Raw genomic sequence first — 13,385 nt, forward strand, 5'->3', positions numbered from 1 at the left:
CCTTTACTCAGCAAGTTGCCTCCTTTATTACAGCTGAAAACCTATAATCTATATTTAGTATGAAATATAGTAAACCACATATCATTTTTATCATTCTCATGAAGTCTATCTAATGCAAAAATCTGCTTCTCTTGTACAGTATCCAACATAAAAAACCTGCCGCTGTCTGGTCTGAGAGTCAGGCAAAGGGTGTGAACACAAAGGGCAACACTTCTTGAGTTACACAGACAACAGTGTTTGAGTCCCTCTCCTTAGAGCAAAGCACTGGGGACACAACTTGATAGGAACACTGGCCAAAGGTAAATAACTAAGCGAGACAGATAAGACAAACATGATAAAATCTAATAAGGGCCCAAATATGAGGACAAAGACAACACAGCTGTAGTGAATACCACATGTCAGCCTTGGTGCTCAGGGTCAGGGCTAAAACGTCTGGTAGACATCTCTCCCAGTTACCACCTCCGAAATCTCATATCCTCAAAGCAATCTCGGTTTTTGGGTTAGTGTTTGTTCTTTTGGGCACAAGGAGAGGCATTTATTTCATTAACTGTCCAAGACTTCTAATATTCAACCAAGAGAAATAGTTTAGCATTGCTGTTGGAAACGCCGTGTATCTGGTTCTGTGTTAAACTCTTGTTTCTGAGAAACGCAGACCATAGTACACAGTGATCGAATGGTTAGATGGAGGAAGAGATAATGACCTCTCAAGCCTTTCAAACGATGCGCTTCTTACAGATCCAAAATAGGAACATAAACATGTGTTGATGCCGTTTGATGTCAGAGCATCACTGGGAAGTGAAAAAAATGCCATGCAAACCACTAAAAGGGGTAAAAGGCCAGTAAAAGTCAAATATCTAATCTGCAAAGACTTTTCAAACCGCTGACTGCCTGGACACATTTATACTGTTTGCTGTCTCAGACTGCTACAGAGCATTCAAACCACCAAGACTACAATGGTTTGTCCACTCAAAGACTGACTGTATACAACCACAAAATGGCAGAAATAATGGCAGCTGAAGTGGCTTCAGATTTGACAGGGCTTCACTGTCTGATCACATGAGTTCAAGGCTGAATGGTATGTTGAATGGAGCTGAACAGCACCACGGGCCAAAGGGATCTCTTTTCTCCCAAAGTCACCATACATAAGTGTGTACACTTGTTGAAAACTATTTCAAATGTTCACCATGTATATCATTTGGGTTCTGTGTTTGTTATGCCCATTTATCGAACATCTATCTCTGCAGTACTGTTTTTCTGAGAGATGCTCCACCTGTAAAAGAGCCCCGTCTAGAGTAAGACCGTAAGTCTAGCCTGGTGCTGACAGCCACTGTTCTGGGTTAAATGATAACCTTGAACAGGCTATGGTGGCACTCTTCATCTCCTCCCAGCACAGACTGCCTTATTGTCCCCCCCCTCCCCCTCAAATATCCCCCTCCAGCCAATCCGAGATGGGATAAAGGCCTCACACACCTTTCAGCGGCTCTTTGACAGCAAAGAGACAGAACCCACACACCTGATAAGTGATACCCGTTAAGTTTTATAGGCCCTGAGCTGTGAATGAGCGGGTGTCCGCAGCCTGCTTATTTATGGGAAGCCAAATGGGCCAGCTGAGGATTTAGTTCTTCCCCAGCAGACGACCCTCAGGTGTTTGCAGGAAGACACGGAAAGTTCAGAAAGTTTAAACCATGGCCTGGTTTCTCTCTATATCCTCAAGGACAATCTCACAGTATTGCTACACTTAACTTAAAGACCGCGGGGATGTGTGCTTTGTCATCTGCTGGCCTCAAATGTACTCTTACTGGTTACAAACCATTCTTTAGGGTGTTTAAGCTGTGGCACGTACTTGTAGTAGCTGGTGCAGTGGGCATAGATACGTAGCTTGTCTCGTATGACTCGTCCTGGTTGCGGCTTCCTCTGCAATCCAGCCACCCGCACACCTAAAACCCTCGGACCAACCAGGCGCTTGAAGACCAGAGAAAACCAGTAATCCTATGAGAACAATACAATCACACAGATAGCATTATTTTGATGCTGCAAACAAGATTTAAAGTAGCAAAATCAGGCAAGGAAGAAAAATAGGCTGGTTTGATTGGTAGTAGTGCATTTAAATGCAAGGATAAATAGATGTATATCGTTTTTTTTTTTTTTTTGAAAGAGAGAATTTATTATCCTTATGCTGACTCAACTGGAAGTAAATTATACCAAAATCCAGTTTTGTTTATCCAGTCATGAAATGTTTCAGTTATTCTAGAAACAGATTAAGTTTTTCAAACTGCAAGAATTAAAGAATTCACCCGCAATGCAGCCAAGTTGAAAAAAGGTATTTTAGCCACAAAACGTCCAAACATGCCAGCACCTTGACTGTCAAAATTTAATTGATGCAGACTGTCCCGTGTAATATGTCATGTTACATCTAACCACCACCGACCCGTTCAGGATTGACAGGTCTTATATATGACTTTTTACCAAATATTATGCTACGTCACGAATTGCTGTTTTATGTTATCATTGTTAAATGGTCCACCATGCTGAGTATCACTCTATAGACTACACAGACTCAACACCTCTCCAAGAGACCCAGAACAACATGTGTTCCTCAGGAAGTTCCCATGCAATCCTGCATATGGCAACATTTAAGGGCTTCTTTTTTTTCCACACAGGCTTTAACTTAATTTGCTGCCAAGGCATCGAAGAAGCAGAGCACAGTATAGAACAGTATAGTGCTGGCCATGACCAGAGGGATGGATGGATGAATGTATGGCCAGAATTCTATGATTATTGCATAGTGTATAAAACAAAGAACAGTTCAGTGAGTTTGGATAGTTTTCTGTGAAGGTTTGACAGACTTACATTTCAAAACACACATATCAAAAACGTATATTTAAATCTTTGCCTGAGCAGAACAGGAACTGGTGGGACATAACACTGAAATTTTTTATTCAGAAATAACAGCTGAAGTTCTAAATCTTCCAGAGTTCGACTGCCTGTTTTCCTGCCTAATTGCTTGCTGTCTCCCTGTCTTTCTCGCTCTGTCTTTTTTGCCCCAGACTCTACCTCCCTAGACCTCCCTAGATAGACTGACAGAAAGACAAACATCAACTGCAGGAAAAAAGCTTATGATCAAGCAAGGAAGCACAAGAAGTACATCAAGAACATCAGAACAGAAAAAAACACAGACCAATAAAACCTCAGCAGCAAAGAAGTTGAGGCAATACAGGACGATAACAGGGAAGATAACCATTAACCTAAATAGGACAAATGAGAGACAGACCATCTGAATGAGACCCTGTTAATCTCTTGAAATACAGGAAAAGGACCACCCCTTCTGGTGGGACCTTACCTTGAGAAAAATATTTAAGGTAGCTAGTGGCAGATCCTGTCTGAATTGAGTTTTTGGTCATTACAAGTATAATGTTTGTCTATGTAAATGGTATATATAAATGATAGATAAAAATATTGCAAGTCAAAGAAGCTGCAGTTTGCACAACACACTGATTCTATACATCCACAACACCAACATGAATCCAGCCTCCAGAAAGTACTAAAAGAGGTGAAAATCACATCAAGCCATGCCGAGAGCTGCAGCTAGACGAAGCGGGAATTTAGTCAGAGCTAGCACGCAGGATCAAATGTACAAGATTCATTAAGAAGTAGCTATCTTCAGTACGGTCTAATTAGAGTTCCCATAAGACAATAAAAAGAAAACAGCTGGTAAAAATGAAGACCGAAAAACATCCAGGAACAGATAAAAAATATATGAGTACCCGCAATATGCTGAGTTGGTACTAAATTAGAGACAGCCCACTGCCTCATCTCTCTGCTTCAAATCTAAAAATATAAATATTCCTTCTTCTTTTCAGACAGGAGCAATATGTCTCTGTTCGTTGCCAGACCGACCGATTTCTGTTCTTCAAAGAATGAATCTGAGACAAGGTCGACCATCGCTTTCGGAGATTACCACCCACCTCTGAAGGAAGACAGCCGACACATGTGAAGTGAAAAACAACACAAAACAGAAGAAAGAAAGATGATTAGAAAGGTAAGGAGGAGGGTTGTGTTGAGGGTATGTGTTGAAAATAGATGAAGTGGTTGAGTTATTCAGTGAGCTGGGGGCTTTGACTGGATTCTACCAATGCTGGAGTCATCCTATAGGGGAAGGGGCCAGGTCATAAATTTCCCAAGCAGAGGACAGGTTGGCCCTGCAGTGAATTCTCTCAGCAGGTAGGCTAGTGCAGCCTTCAGACATCCAGCCATGTTAAAAGCATTGTGATCCTAGCGGGAGTCCACAATTCCCAGAAAAATAATGGAGACGAAGAGGGGGGAAAAAAATGAAGCCATCTTGATTGTTTAATAACTTGAAGTGAATGCATGCACGCTAGAGAGAACTAATGAGGGTTTTATTGAAAAATTGTCATTATTTTTTATTTTTTTGTAGCAGAAGTGGTTAGTTTGTGAGCCAAATAAGATTTGCAGTAAACACATTATATTGACCGAAGAAAGAATAAAAGAATGTGTGCTAAATTCTCCTTTATTGTAGTAACAATGATTTACTGTCCACGTCATTAATGTAAACCTCTCACCCTGCTCTGCCTCAGCTTAAAATAAATCTCTTTTTATTAACTTAATAAATCTCTCTGTGAACATGGCATTTTATCACTCGTCACAATTTGTTTTGAAATGACATAGTTTGACATCACAAGTTACATAAACATAACATAGTTTGTGGAGTGACATTTTATTTTGTTACTGCATAAAAACCAAACCAAATGAGGACTTAGGACTGGGCAGTTCCATTTCACACAGTGTTGCAGGTTATTTTACTAACATGCCTGTGTATCAGAATCTCAGGTTGCAGATCTATCACCAGCAGACTGTCCCGCACAGAGAAGCACACAGTTATGATGGGGGGGTTTGAGGGGAGCAGTGACACTGTCCTGAGCGACTGATAAAGGGCTAAGGTTACATGGCATTTCGCCCCCGCGTCTAACCACTCATCACCACTAAACACCTTTCATCTCAGCTAATAGCTCCCACGGGAAAGAGCGAGAGGTGCCATCGAGGCACTGGGTCCTGTGCAGAAATGTCCTGAGCACGACCAGTCGGACCCTTGTTATTTTGAGTTAGGCTCTGACCATGTGAATTAATTAAGTAAAAGAGACACTCACAGGTAAAGGGTTAAAATGCTGGTCCACAAGGTGTGTGTATCCATAGTCAAAGAACGAGTGACGCAAGACAACATCAATCCCGTGCACAGCAGCCATACCCAGTGTGTTCACCCACCTGGAATATATACAAACACACACCAGAAATAAATATTAGCAGTAGATGTGTTTGCTTGTAATACATAGGTCCTGTGCAGCTGCTTCAGCTATTATCTACAAAATACAGCTCAGTGATTCATTCGGGAACACAGCACTACTTACAGAAAGCTGGCAGCATATGTGTCAGAGAGATTATTGATTCCTCCTGCCCAGGCTGGCCCCAGTCCACCTAGCCACACCTTCTTACCAGGAGTATGAGTGTTCACAACCTGCAATGATTGATGGATATGGAAGTGCTTCAACAAAATACACACCGCGATCAGTGTTATGAGGGATTATTTTGTTAATTCTGATATTCATAAAAACAAAACTATAATGATAAACATATAACATAATAAAAATGCACATAAACATAAACCAGGAGCGCAGAAATCTATTCAGAGTAGTAACACAGAAACGAAACCCACTCATGCTGCATTTTATTGAGGTTCTGTAAATGTTTCATGGCAGATGTTACTCTTAATATTTAGCCTGAGGGCTTACTTCTGACTGACTGACTGACAGACAGACAGACAGACAGACAGACAGACAGACTTTGGTACCGTGGTGATTTTAGTGATCTGCTCTGTCAGTGTGTCCAACAGACGAGTCTTTAGGAAGTCCTCTGCTTTGTTCACTCTGCCATCCATGTAATAACTGTAACAGAAATCCAACAAATACAATGTGAGAGAAACACTCTGTATGCAGTTTGTACATATAGTTTTAACTAAAATGTTCAGTGTTTGAAAATATAAAATTATTTTAAAACTAATATTAAAGAGACTGTACTATAATAAGACATTTAACAGTAGGTAAGTGACATTTAAATTGTATAACAACCTCACTGTTTCAACAGCTCAATATTGACTTTAAAATCTAAACCACTAAGTAGATTTTCCATTACTCTCAACAATGTAGTACACAATGCATCAATTCACTACCAAAGCAATGATAAACAGGCACTGACACATTCAATTATACTTTAGAGTACCGATAATCCAATTTTATGTCAAAATGTGGGCTTGCATATGAGAGGAATTGGACACCAACATCTCAGAATAAGACCAAACAATGCAGACATCCCTCTGTGGTGATTTCTGTGTGTTGTGTGTGTTTGTGTGAGAGACAGATAAAGACACAGAAAGAGATGAAAATAAGCAATGATGTTAGGACAGCATGATGCGAGAGGAATTTATTGGTATTCAGAGCCAAAGTCCTGAGGAACATCACCCTGTGGGCAGACAGAAATCCTCTCCAACATCCTCCACAAGGATCCAAGAGAGGAGAGAAACAACCACGGTCTCCTAGTTCATGTTTCAGGTATCTGAAAAATATTACCATCATATTTGCACTCCAGAAGAAAACGCAAAAAGATCTTTGTCAATGGAGTCTTAAATTCTGTTATATGTCTAAACAAATCAGTCAGTACAATATGTTTTCCGTGGAGTAAAAAAAAAAACTCTGAACACACAACATTGCTGCAGATATATTTTTCTGTTTGGCTGCCTCACACAGTTGTGTGTTTTAGGGTTCATTAGTGTGAGGATAACGGGCTAAAAAGTGATCCATTGGTTATGTAATTAATTATGTTTGAGTGATTATGTTCGATGAGCTCTACCGGAATACAACAGCATGAGGAGGAAGATGATATCACACAGATAGATATTTAAAGAACTGTTGGTCTGACCTGATCAAGACCACTTCATCAATATAGTAACATCAAGAGAAAATGTTCAAATATCAGCTTTGACATAACCTGTCTTGTTGATTAAATTGTCTAAATCCTAATATTCATGTCTTATCGAGGAGCTTGTTTCTTTGAGTTCACATTACCAAGGTTTGGCAAATATAATATAACCCAGTGAGCTCAGACACACTGACCCAGTGAAACAATAAGCTCATATGCAGAAAATAAAGTAGCATGGAAGCCAGTAAAAAGTGAAATGACTCATGTCGATGTATTTTATTCTGAATTTTCAGAGCAACAAATGTCATTACAAGATATCAAGATCAACTTTTTCCATCAAGCTGAAAACAACATCTTTTGTGCCAGTTTCATTTTTCTCTTCTTGGAAGAAAGAAAACTATGACAACCATTTTAAATCAAGGCAATCGATCGAAAGCTGGTCAGTACATTTTTTTTAATCTCAAGTTAAAACCATTAAATGGAAGCCAAAGCCAAAGAACATTTTGAATATTAAGGAAAGTAGAGAAAATGACCCTTTAATACTAGGGTGTTCATTTGAAAACAAAGCTCAAACAGTTTTGGAAACGTTTACTGAAATGACGGATTTGTCAACAAAACTGCTGAGACCATGGCTGAATTTAGTTCATGTGGGGTGAAGCTGTGTTGCAATCTGAGTTGAAACTTTCTGTCCCCCCCCCTTATAGTGCTGGAGAGGTCCCAAGCCTCTGGCCTCAAACTGTAAACAATGCATGGATTAAGTCATAGCTTTACACCAATTATTTGGTTATCCTCTCATCTTTCCATGGGGATCACAATACTTCTTTAGTCCAGATCCTGACAACAAAAATTCCAGCTCATATATGGAAAGAGAGTAAAAGATGGAACTAATGTCTTACAGCTTACATCTTATTCATGCAAGTTGAATTTTGGCTATTATCTATAAAACTATTAGGAAAGTTTGTAAAAGCCTCAACAAGAAATTGATATGAATACAATTTTGTGATTGAGTAATTCGACAGGACTCAAGAGATCCTTCTTGGTATTAAAGTCTAAATTTCGTAAACAGAACCAAGAACTCTTTCTTTGTTCATCTAACATTTGACCTGATACTTCATCTGCTACACTGACCAGAATTCAATAAAATGAACGGGATGTTTTCACACAGCTTTCTGAGAGTGCCAGCAGTACCACATCAAAGATAGTTCAACAACAACACTATGTACACAGAATCAGGGTGCAGGCTAAAGCAAAGATGGAATAAAATCAGACAGTGAGAGATAGAGGCCGAGGTGGATGAACATCAACCCAAAATGGAAAAGAGCTCAACTTAAAACAGGTTCATTTGAAATTTGGTTGGTTAATTCAACACCTGATATCCACCACCCCCATACACATCAACCAATCAATACCCAAAGAAAACAATCAGCAGATTAATCCACAATGCAAATAACCAGTAGTTGCATTGCAGCTCAACCAACTACAACAGTAAAATCTGAATATCTATCAAGCTTGTTTTTGTTGTGATATTGTGTTTCTCATCCTGTAACACTGACAAAGGGTTATAAACTGTGGTGAATAAAAATAAGATTTCGGTATAGATTCATCTTCGATTCGTAGCTTTAAAACCTTTAAAGCTAAAGTAGCTAAAGATGTAGTGGTGTAAAAAAAATATCAACATTCTTTTTAAGAACACTTTGCTGTCCAGTCCATCTGCTGAAGCATGAGATTTGAAGTAAGCAGAGGGGTAACGAAAGGATGTGTTATTTGATGTGGACCAGCAGGTTATCATGAGATGAATCAATCATTGCACAACAGCTGAAGGATATGTAGCTTCTCTTTAGGAATGCCATCAATAAATTTACAGTCCCTCTGTGCTTTTCCTACCAGATGAGATCAAATATCTTTAACATATTGTTTCTCCCATCAGCTATAAATAAGCAGCACATCTCTAACAGTACACTGTCATTCTGACAGAGAGTAAGAAAGATGGAGGTAAAATGTATCATCCTGGCTTGTTTAAAATGTGACTGCATAGCTACAAATGCTTCTGAGAAAACAGTAAGGCCACAGAGAAGAAAACAAGACATTACACTTACACACAAGTACACTTTTCATTACCATACCAAGAGGGTGGCTTCAGACTCATGTTCACACCACTAATACCCCACTGCCTGAACAATTAGGCTCAATAACATGTACATGCTTTGCTCAGGGGTATCTAAACAGCAACTCTTGTGGAAAAGGATAAATTTGTCTCATTGCCTTTCCTCGCTCATATTTTCACAGTGTGAAGCGGCAACCTTCTCGTCACACTCTTCTGACTGGCTCAAATCTCTCACCATGAAGCAGCCCCTGTGGGTAAAGCACTTCACCATACATAAAGTTAGAAGGCCTGGGTGTAGTTAGGAGTTTGATTGAAGTACACGTCTGTCTAAAACCGCAAATGTCAACCTCATGGCAGCACTAGAGCAAAAGTCGAGGAATCTGTGTTAAGATTTATCCTCTGGGGACCATAAACTTCAACACAGCCTCATGCATAAATGACAGAATAGATAAACTGCTAATGTCTCCAAAAATGACATATGATTGTTTGCTGTCTGGTGAGGCTCTACAAAGACTTACAAAGTGTGCTTTTAAAGGTGGACATGCAGACTGACATTTTCTGAAACCAATACTTTTGTGTTTTTTTGTTTTTTTTTTTGTTTTTTAAAAGGTGCCTTTTACTGCACAGAGTGCTGCAAAAGCATATTAGCACAGGTGGTTACCAGTATGCCAAAGCCATTGCGTTTTTGGTTAGATGCTTGAAATAGGCTCTTTTAATACAAATCACATTTTTATCATGACTATTGTGTCCAGTGGCTAAATGGCACCTTTAAATGTGTATTGGTACTTAAACATACTATATGTCTGGTTTTTAGGTAAGGTGCGCTAAAAAAATAAAAACAAATACATAAATTTGGAAAAATACATTCAAAGAAAATCTTGCAGAAAGTTGCATATAGACATGACAGAGAGAGAAAGCTTAGGAGAGAAGGACTTGAGCAGTTGAGCAGTAACCAAGACAACATGCTAAATATGTAAAACTACAATGTTGTGGAAAAGATGTCACAATATAATGCAAACCATATATCAAATATTTCATGATCTGGCGGTATGCAAATATTTCACTACATAACCGAAATCACCACAGACTCCAACAGAAACTCATGAGCCACAGACTCACCATTTACGGCTGATTCAAAACAACTTGAGACGGCCGCAATGAAGTAAAACCGAACCCGTAGACGTGTTAATGAGTGGTCTCCACTTTTATTAGGTTGGCTTCTTTTTGTAGAGGTCAGAGTTTCTGTCACGCAGCCTGGTTAGACTGGAATCTGTACCTCTAGTGTAAAACGGGCTAATTGACACAGTGAATGAGCCAGAGCATATGGTTTGATTTTAACAGTGTGGGTGGTGTTTTTCTAAGGCTTACTGACAGCCCTTCCACCTTCCGTTTCTTCTAATTTCTCCTAATTAGACCTGACCTTCACCTTAATGACCAGTCAGGGTTTGTCTGTGCTTAGAGTGTGTGTGTGTGTGTGTGTTTTTGTGCACATTTTACATATGCGTGTACAGATGAAACAAGGAGGGAAAAACATCAAACCACTGATGTATTTGTATGCATTCCTGCAGTATGTGCAATAGACAAAAAGCAGGTGTTACTAATTTAACACACACACTCTCAGGACCCTTTTCCTGTTGTTCCATTTGCAGAATAAACGCTGCTCTCCACATTATGCATCAGTCTACCTCAGTAACTGTATTAATATTGGCTGTTGCTAGCTACTGCAATGTGGCATACCAGCAGGGTGCTGGTATGCCACATTGCAGTAGCTAGCTAGTAAGATTTATAGTCAGTTAAATATAAAGGATTTTCTCTTTTTTTCTGGGTTTTTCTACAGACAAAATATGATAGAAAAAAAGGGTAAAATACCTACTGTTGCCACGTAACAGCATCTACAACAGAGCCGGCGTTCTTCATGAACCTGAAAGCAAGAAAAGCACAGATAAGGTGCCATTTTTCTTTAAATAAGACAACCAGAGTCACAGGTCAGTCAGGGCTAATAATATGACATAGCACACAGGGTCTAGAATGTCAACACATTTCTCTCATTTATTTACCTGAAATGACTTTAAAATTACAATTTTCTAAAAAAAACAAAAAAAAACACCTTTAATATATATATTTAATGTTTATCTACAGGAATCATTTGTGTTAATTTGAACCTTTTAAAACTACATTATGGATCTTTTGTCTCCACCTGTGTCAGAGAGAATCATTAAAATGACTTTCACCAAGTGCATGCCACCTAACAGATCATGTAATATTGTGTGATGTGGGTGTCCAGGTGTCCCCAACTGTTCTTGGACAGATGGATATTTGTAAAAATATTTGTTTTTTGTTCTACCTAAACAATGAATTGCCATCGGTCACCTCTTTACAGACTGCAATGTTTCCTCAAACACTGAACCTTTGTTTCACTTAATGAAAATATGGGAAATCTTAAAAAATGAGATCAGAAATCAGTCTAAAGCCCTGGTAGCTTTGTAAATCAGTAAACAGTGCTGGAACTGTTTCTGCATCTTGTGGTGTTTACTTCCCAATTCCAAACTTGGCTTGAGGACATTCTCTACCTTATAATGGACTCATCCTGTACATAAACAGCACACATATACACATTTCCTATCTGCCTTCCTCCTCCTGAGTGTTTGTATCTGTGTGTGTGTGTTTCCTGATCTATCTGACCCAAATCACTCCATATTTGGGGGTAACAGTTTGTCAGGCATGCCTGCGTGTGTCTCTAAACATCATGTCACAGAAACACAACTTTCACTGCTCTGGCTTGTTTAGTCTGAGCAGCTACGATATTTGGACTGTTGAGCATCTCAGCGTCTAATTTATCTTATTTCCTGAGAGCGTCAGAGTAGCCGGGCTGTCAAACACAAGAGCCACCCCCTCGTAACTGTGTCAAACACACAAGAATCACCCCGTCGTTAAATGTGACACCCGTGACCTACGGATACTCCAGCTCTCTACCCCTCATCTTCTCACTCCCTCACCTCCTCTTCTCACCACTCATCTTCCACATCCTCCCTGTCCTCTCAGAGCACATTAATCAGACCAAACAGTGCAGGACACACACACACAGAGGTGCACACACCTTTTATTTTGTAAGTTGAGCAGTTAGTTCAAGTATATATTATTGTGGGGAGACCAATATCAAATGATTCTTTCTCTGTTGTCTTCCTGCTACCCATCAGAGTGTGCGTAGTTGCAGAGAGGAGATTCCAGCCTGAGATATACTGAGACATTAAACCCTTCTTGAAAGCACTGTAATTGTAGCACACATTAAATTGACTTTATGGACTATATTTTAGTTTAAAAGGAATGCTGTTCCCTGTTTATCCAACTAGTTAAATCCAGAAATATATACATATATATGCCTCCCCCACCACTTCTATTTGTCTTGTCTGTGTAAAAAAGTCATCCTAAATCTCTAGAGTGACATCTTCCTTTCTAAAGAAAGTAGCTGTTTTATCATCATGGTTACTGCAGCAGACCACCTCTAACTGCATCTACATGTGTAATACTTCACAGTTACATGACAGAACATGGCTATTTGTGAAACTGTCAACTCTGAACATCAGAATGAGTTTAACCTTTAAATGAACTCATCTGATCTCATCTGAAATTCTAGTTTCTCTTAATTATCTGACAATATATATATATATATATATATATATATATATATATATATATATATATATATATATATATATATATATATATATATATATATATATATGTTGTGTAATCTGAATCCCTAAAGAAGTAACGAGTTTTAACAAATACAGTAATAATAGCTTATTGTGTCTTATAAAGGCTAACCAAGTGAGGTTGAAATGTTACCCTTTGTTTAGACAACACTGAAAATTCAAATGTTTATGTTCTTGATATTTTTTTCTCCCTCTCTCTCTCTCTCTCTCTCTCTGGGGGAAAAAGCAAATGCCCCTCCATAAGGTCATGTTTTATTTGGACTGTCCAGCGCTGACGGAGTTGTGTGTATACATCTATGTTTGATTTCCAACCTGTGTTTGTTGTACAGGGCCACTGATGCATCCATTTCAGTCAAGTTTGTTTCCATTTCAACAGATAGAAAAGCTCACAGAGGTTTAACTTTTCTGGGCGTGATGAATATGTTTGAGAGATGCCGTCACCTATATTTGGTTGAGAACTGGACGGAAACATGCATTTCTTGTCTAGAAGGAGTTGTTACCAAACTAAGACAAACAGTAACTTCTAAACATCAGTGTAAAAACTACCCTGAGGGCTGTGTTAACAGTTTATATGGTCAAGT

General features: G+C 39.0%; 1 protein-coding gene across 1 annotated transcript in view; it reads right to left on the minus strand.

Annotated features, from left to right (window-relative positions):
• hpse2 (heparanase 2) overlaps positions 1–13,385 on the minus strand; it is a 43,531-nt gene that overhangs the window by 4,478 nt on the left and 25,668 nt on the right. The window contains exons 7-11 of the mRNA XM_028423417.1: positions 10,965–11,012; positions 5,864–5,957; positions 5,424–5,530; positions 5,166–5,280; positions 1,844–1,989 (exon numbers count right to left, since the gene is read on the minus strand). Of these exons, the coding sequence (XP_028279218.1) occupies positions 1,844–1,989; positions 5,166–5,280; positions 5,424–5,530; positions 5,864–5,957; positions 10,965–11,012 (510 nt within the window). The remainder of the gene's footprint in view (positions 1–1,843; positions 1,990–5,165; positions 5,281–5,423; positions 5,531–5,863; positions 5,958–10,964; positions 11,013–13,385) is intronic.

Source organism: Parambassis ranga, chromosome 15, assembly GCF_900634625.1.
Source record: "Parambassis ranga chromosome 15, fParRan2.1, whole genome shotgun sequence".
Taxonomy (NCBI): Eukaryota; Metazoa; Chordata; class Actinopteri; family Ambassidae; genus Parambassis; species Parambassis ranga.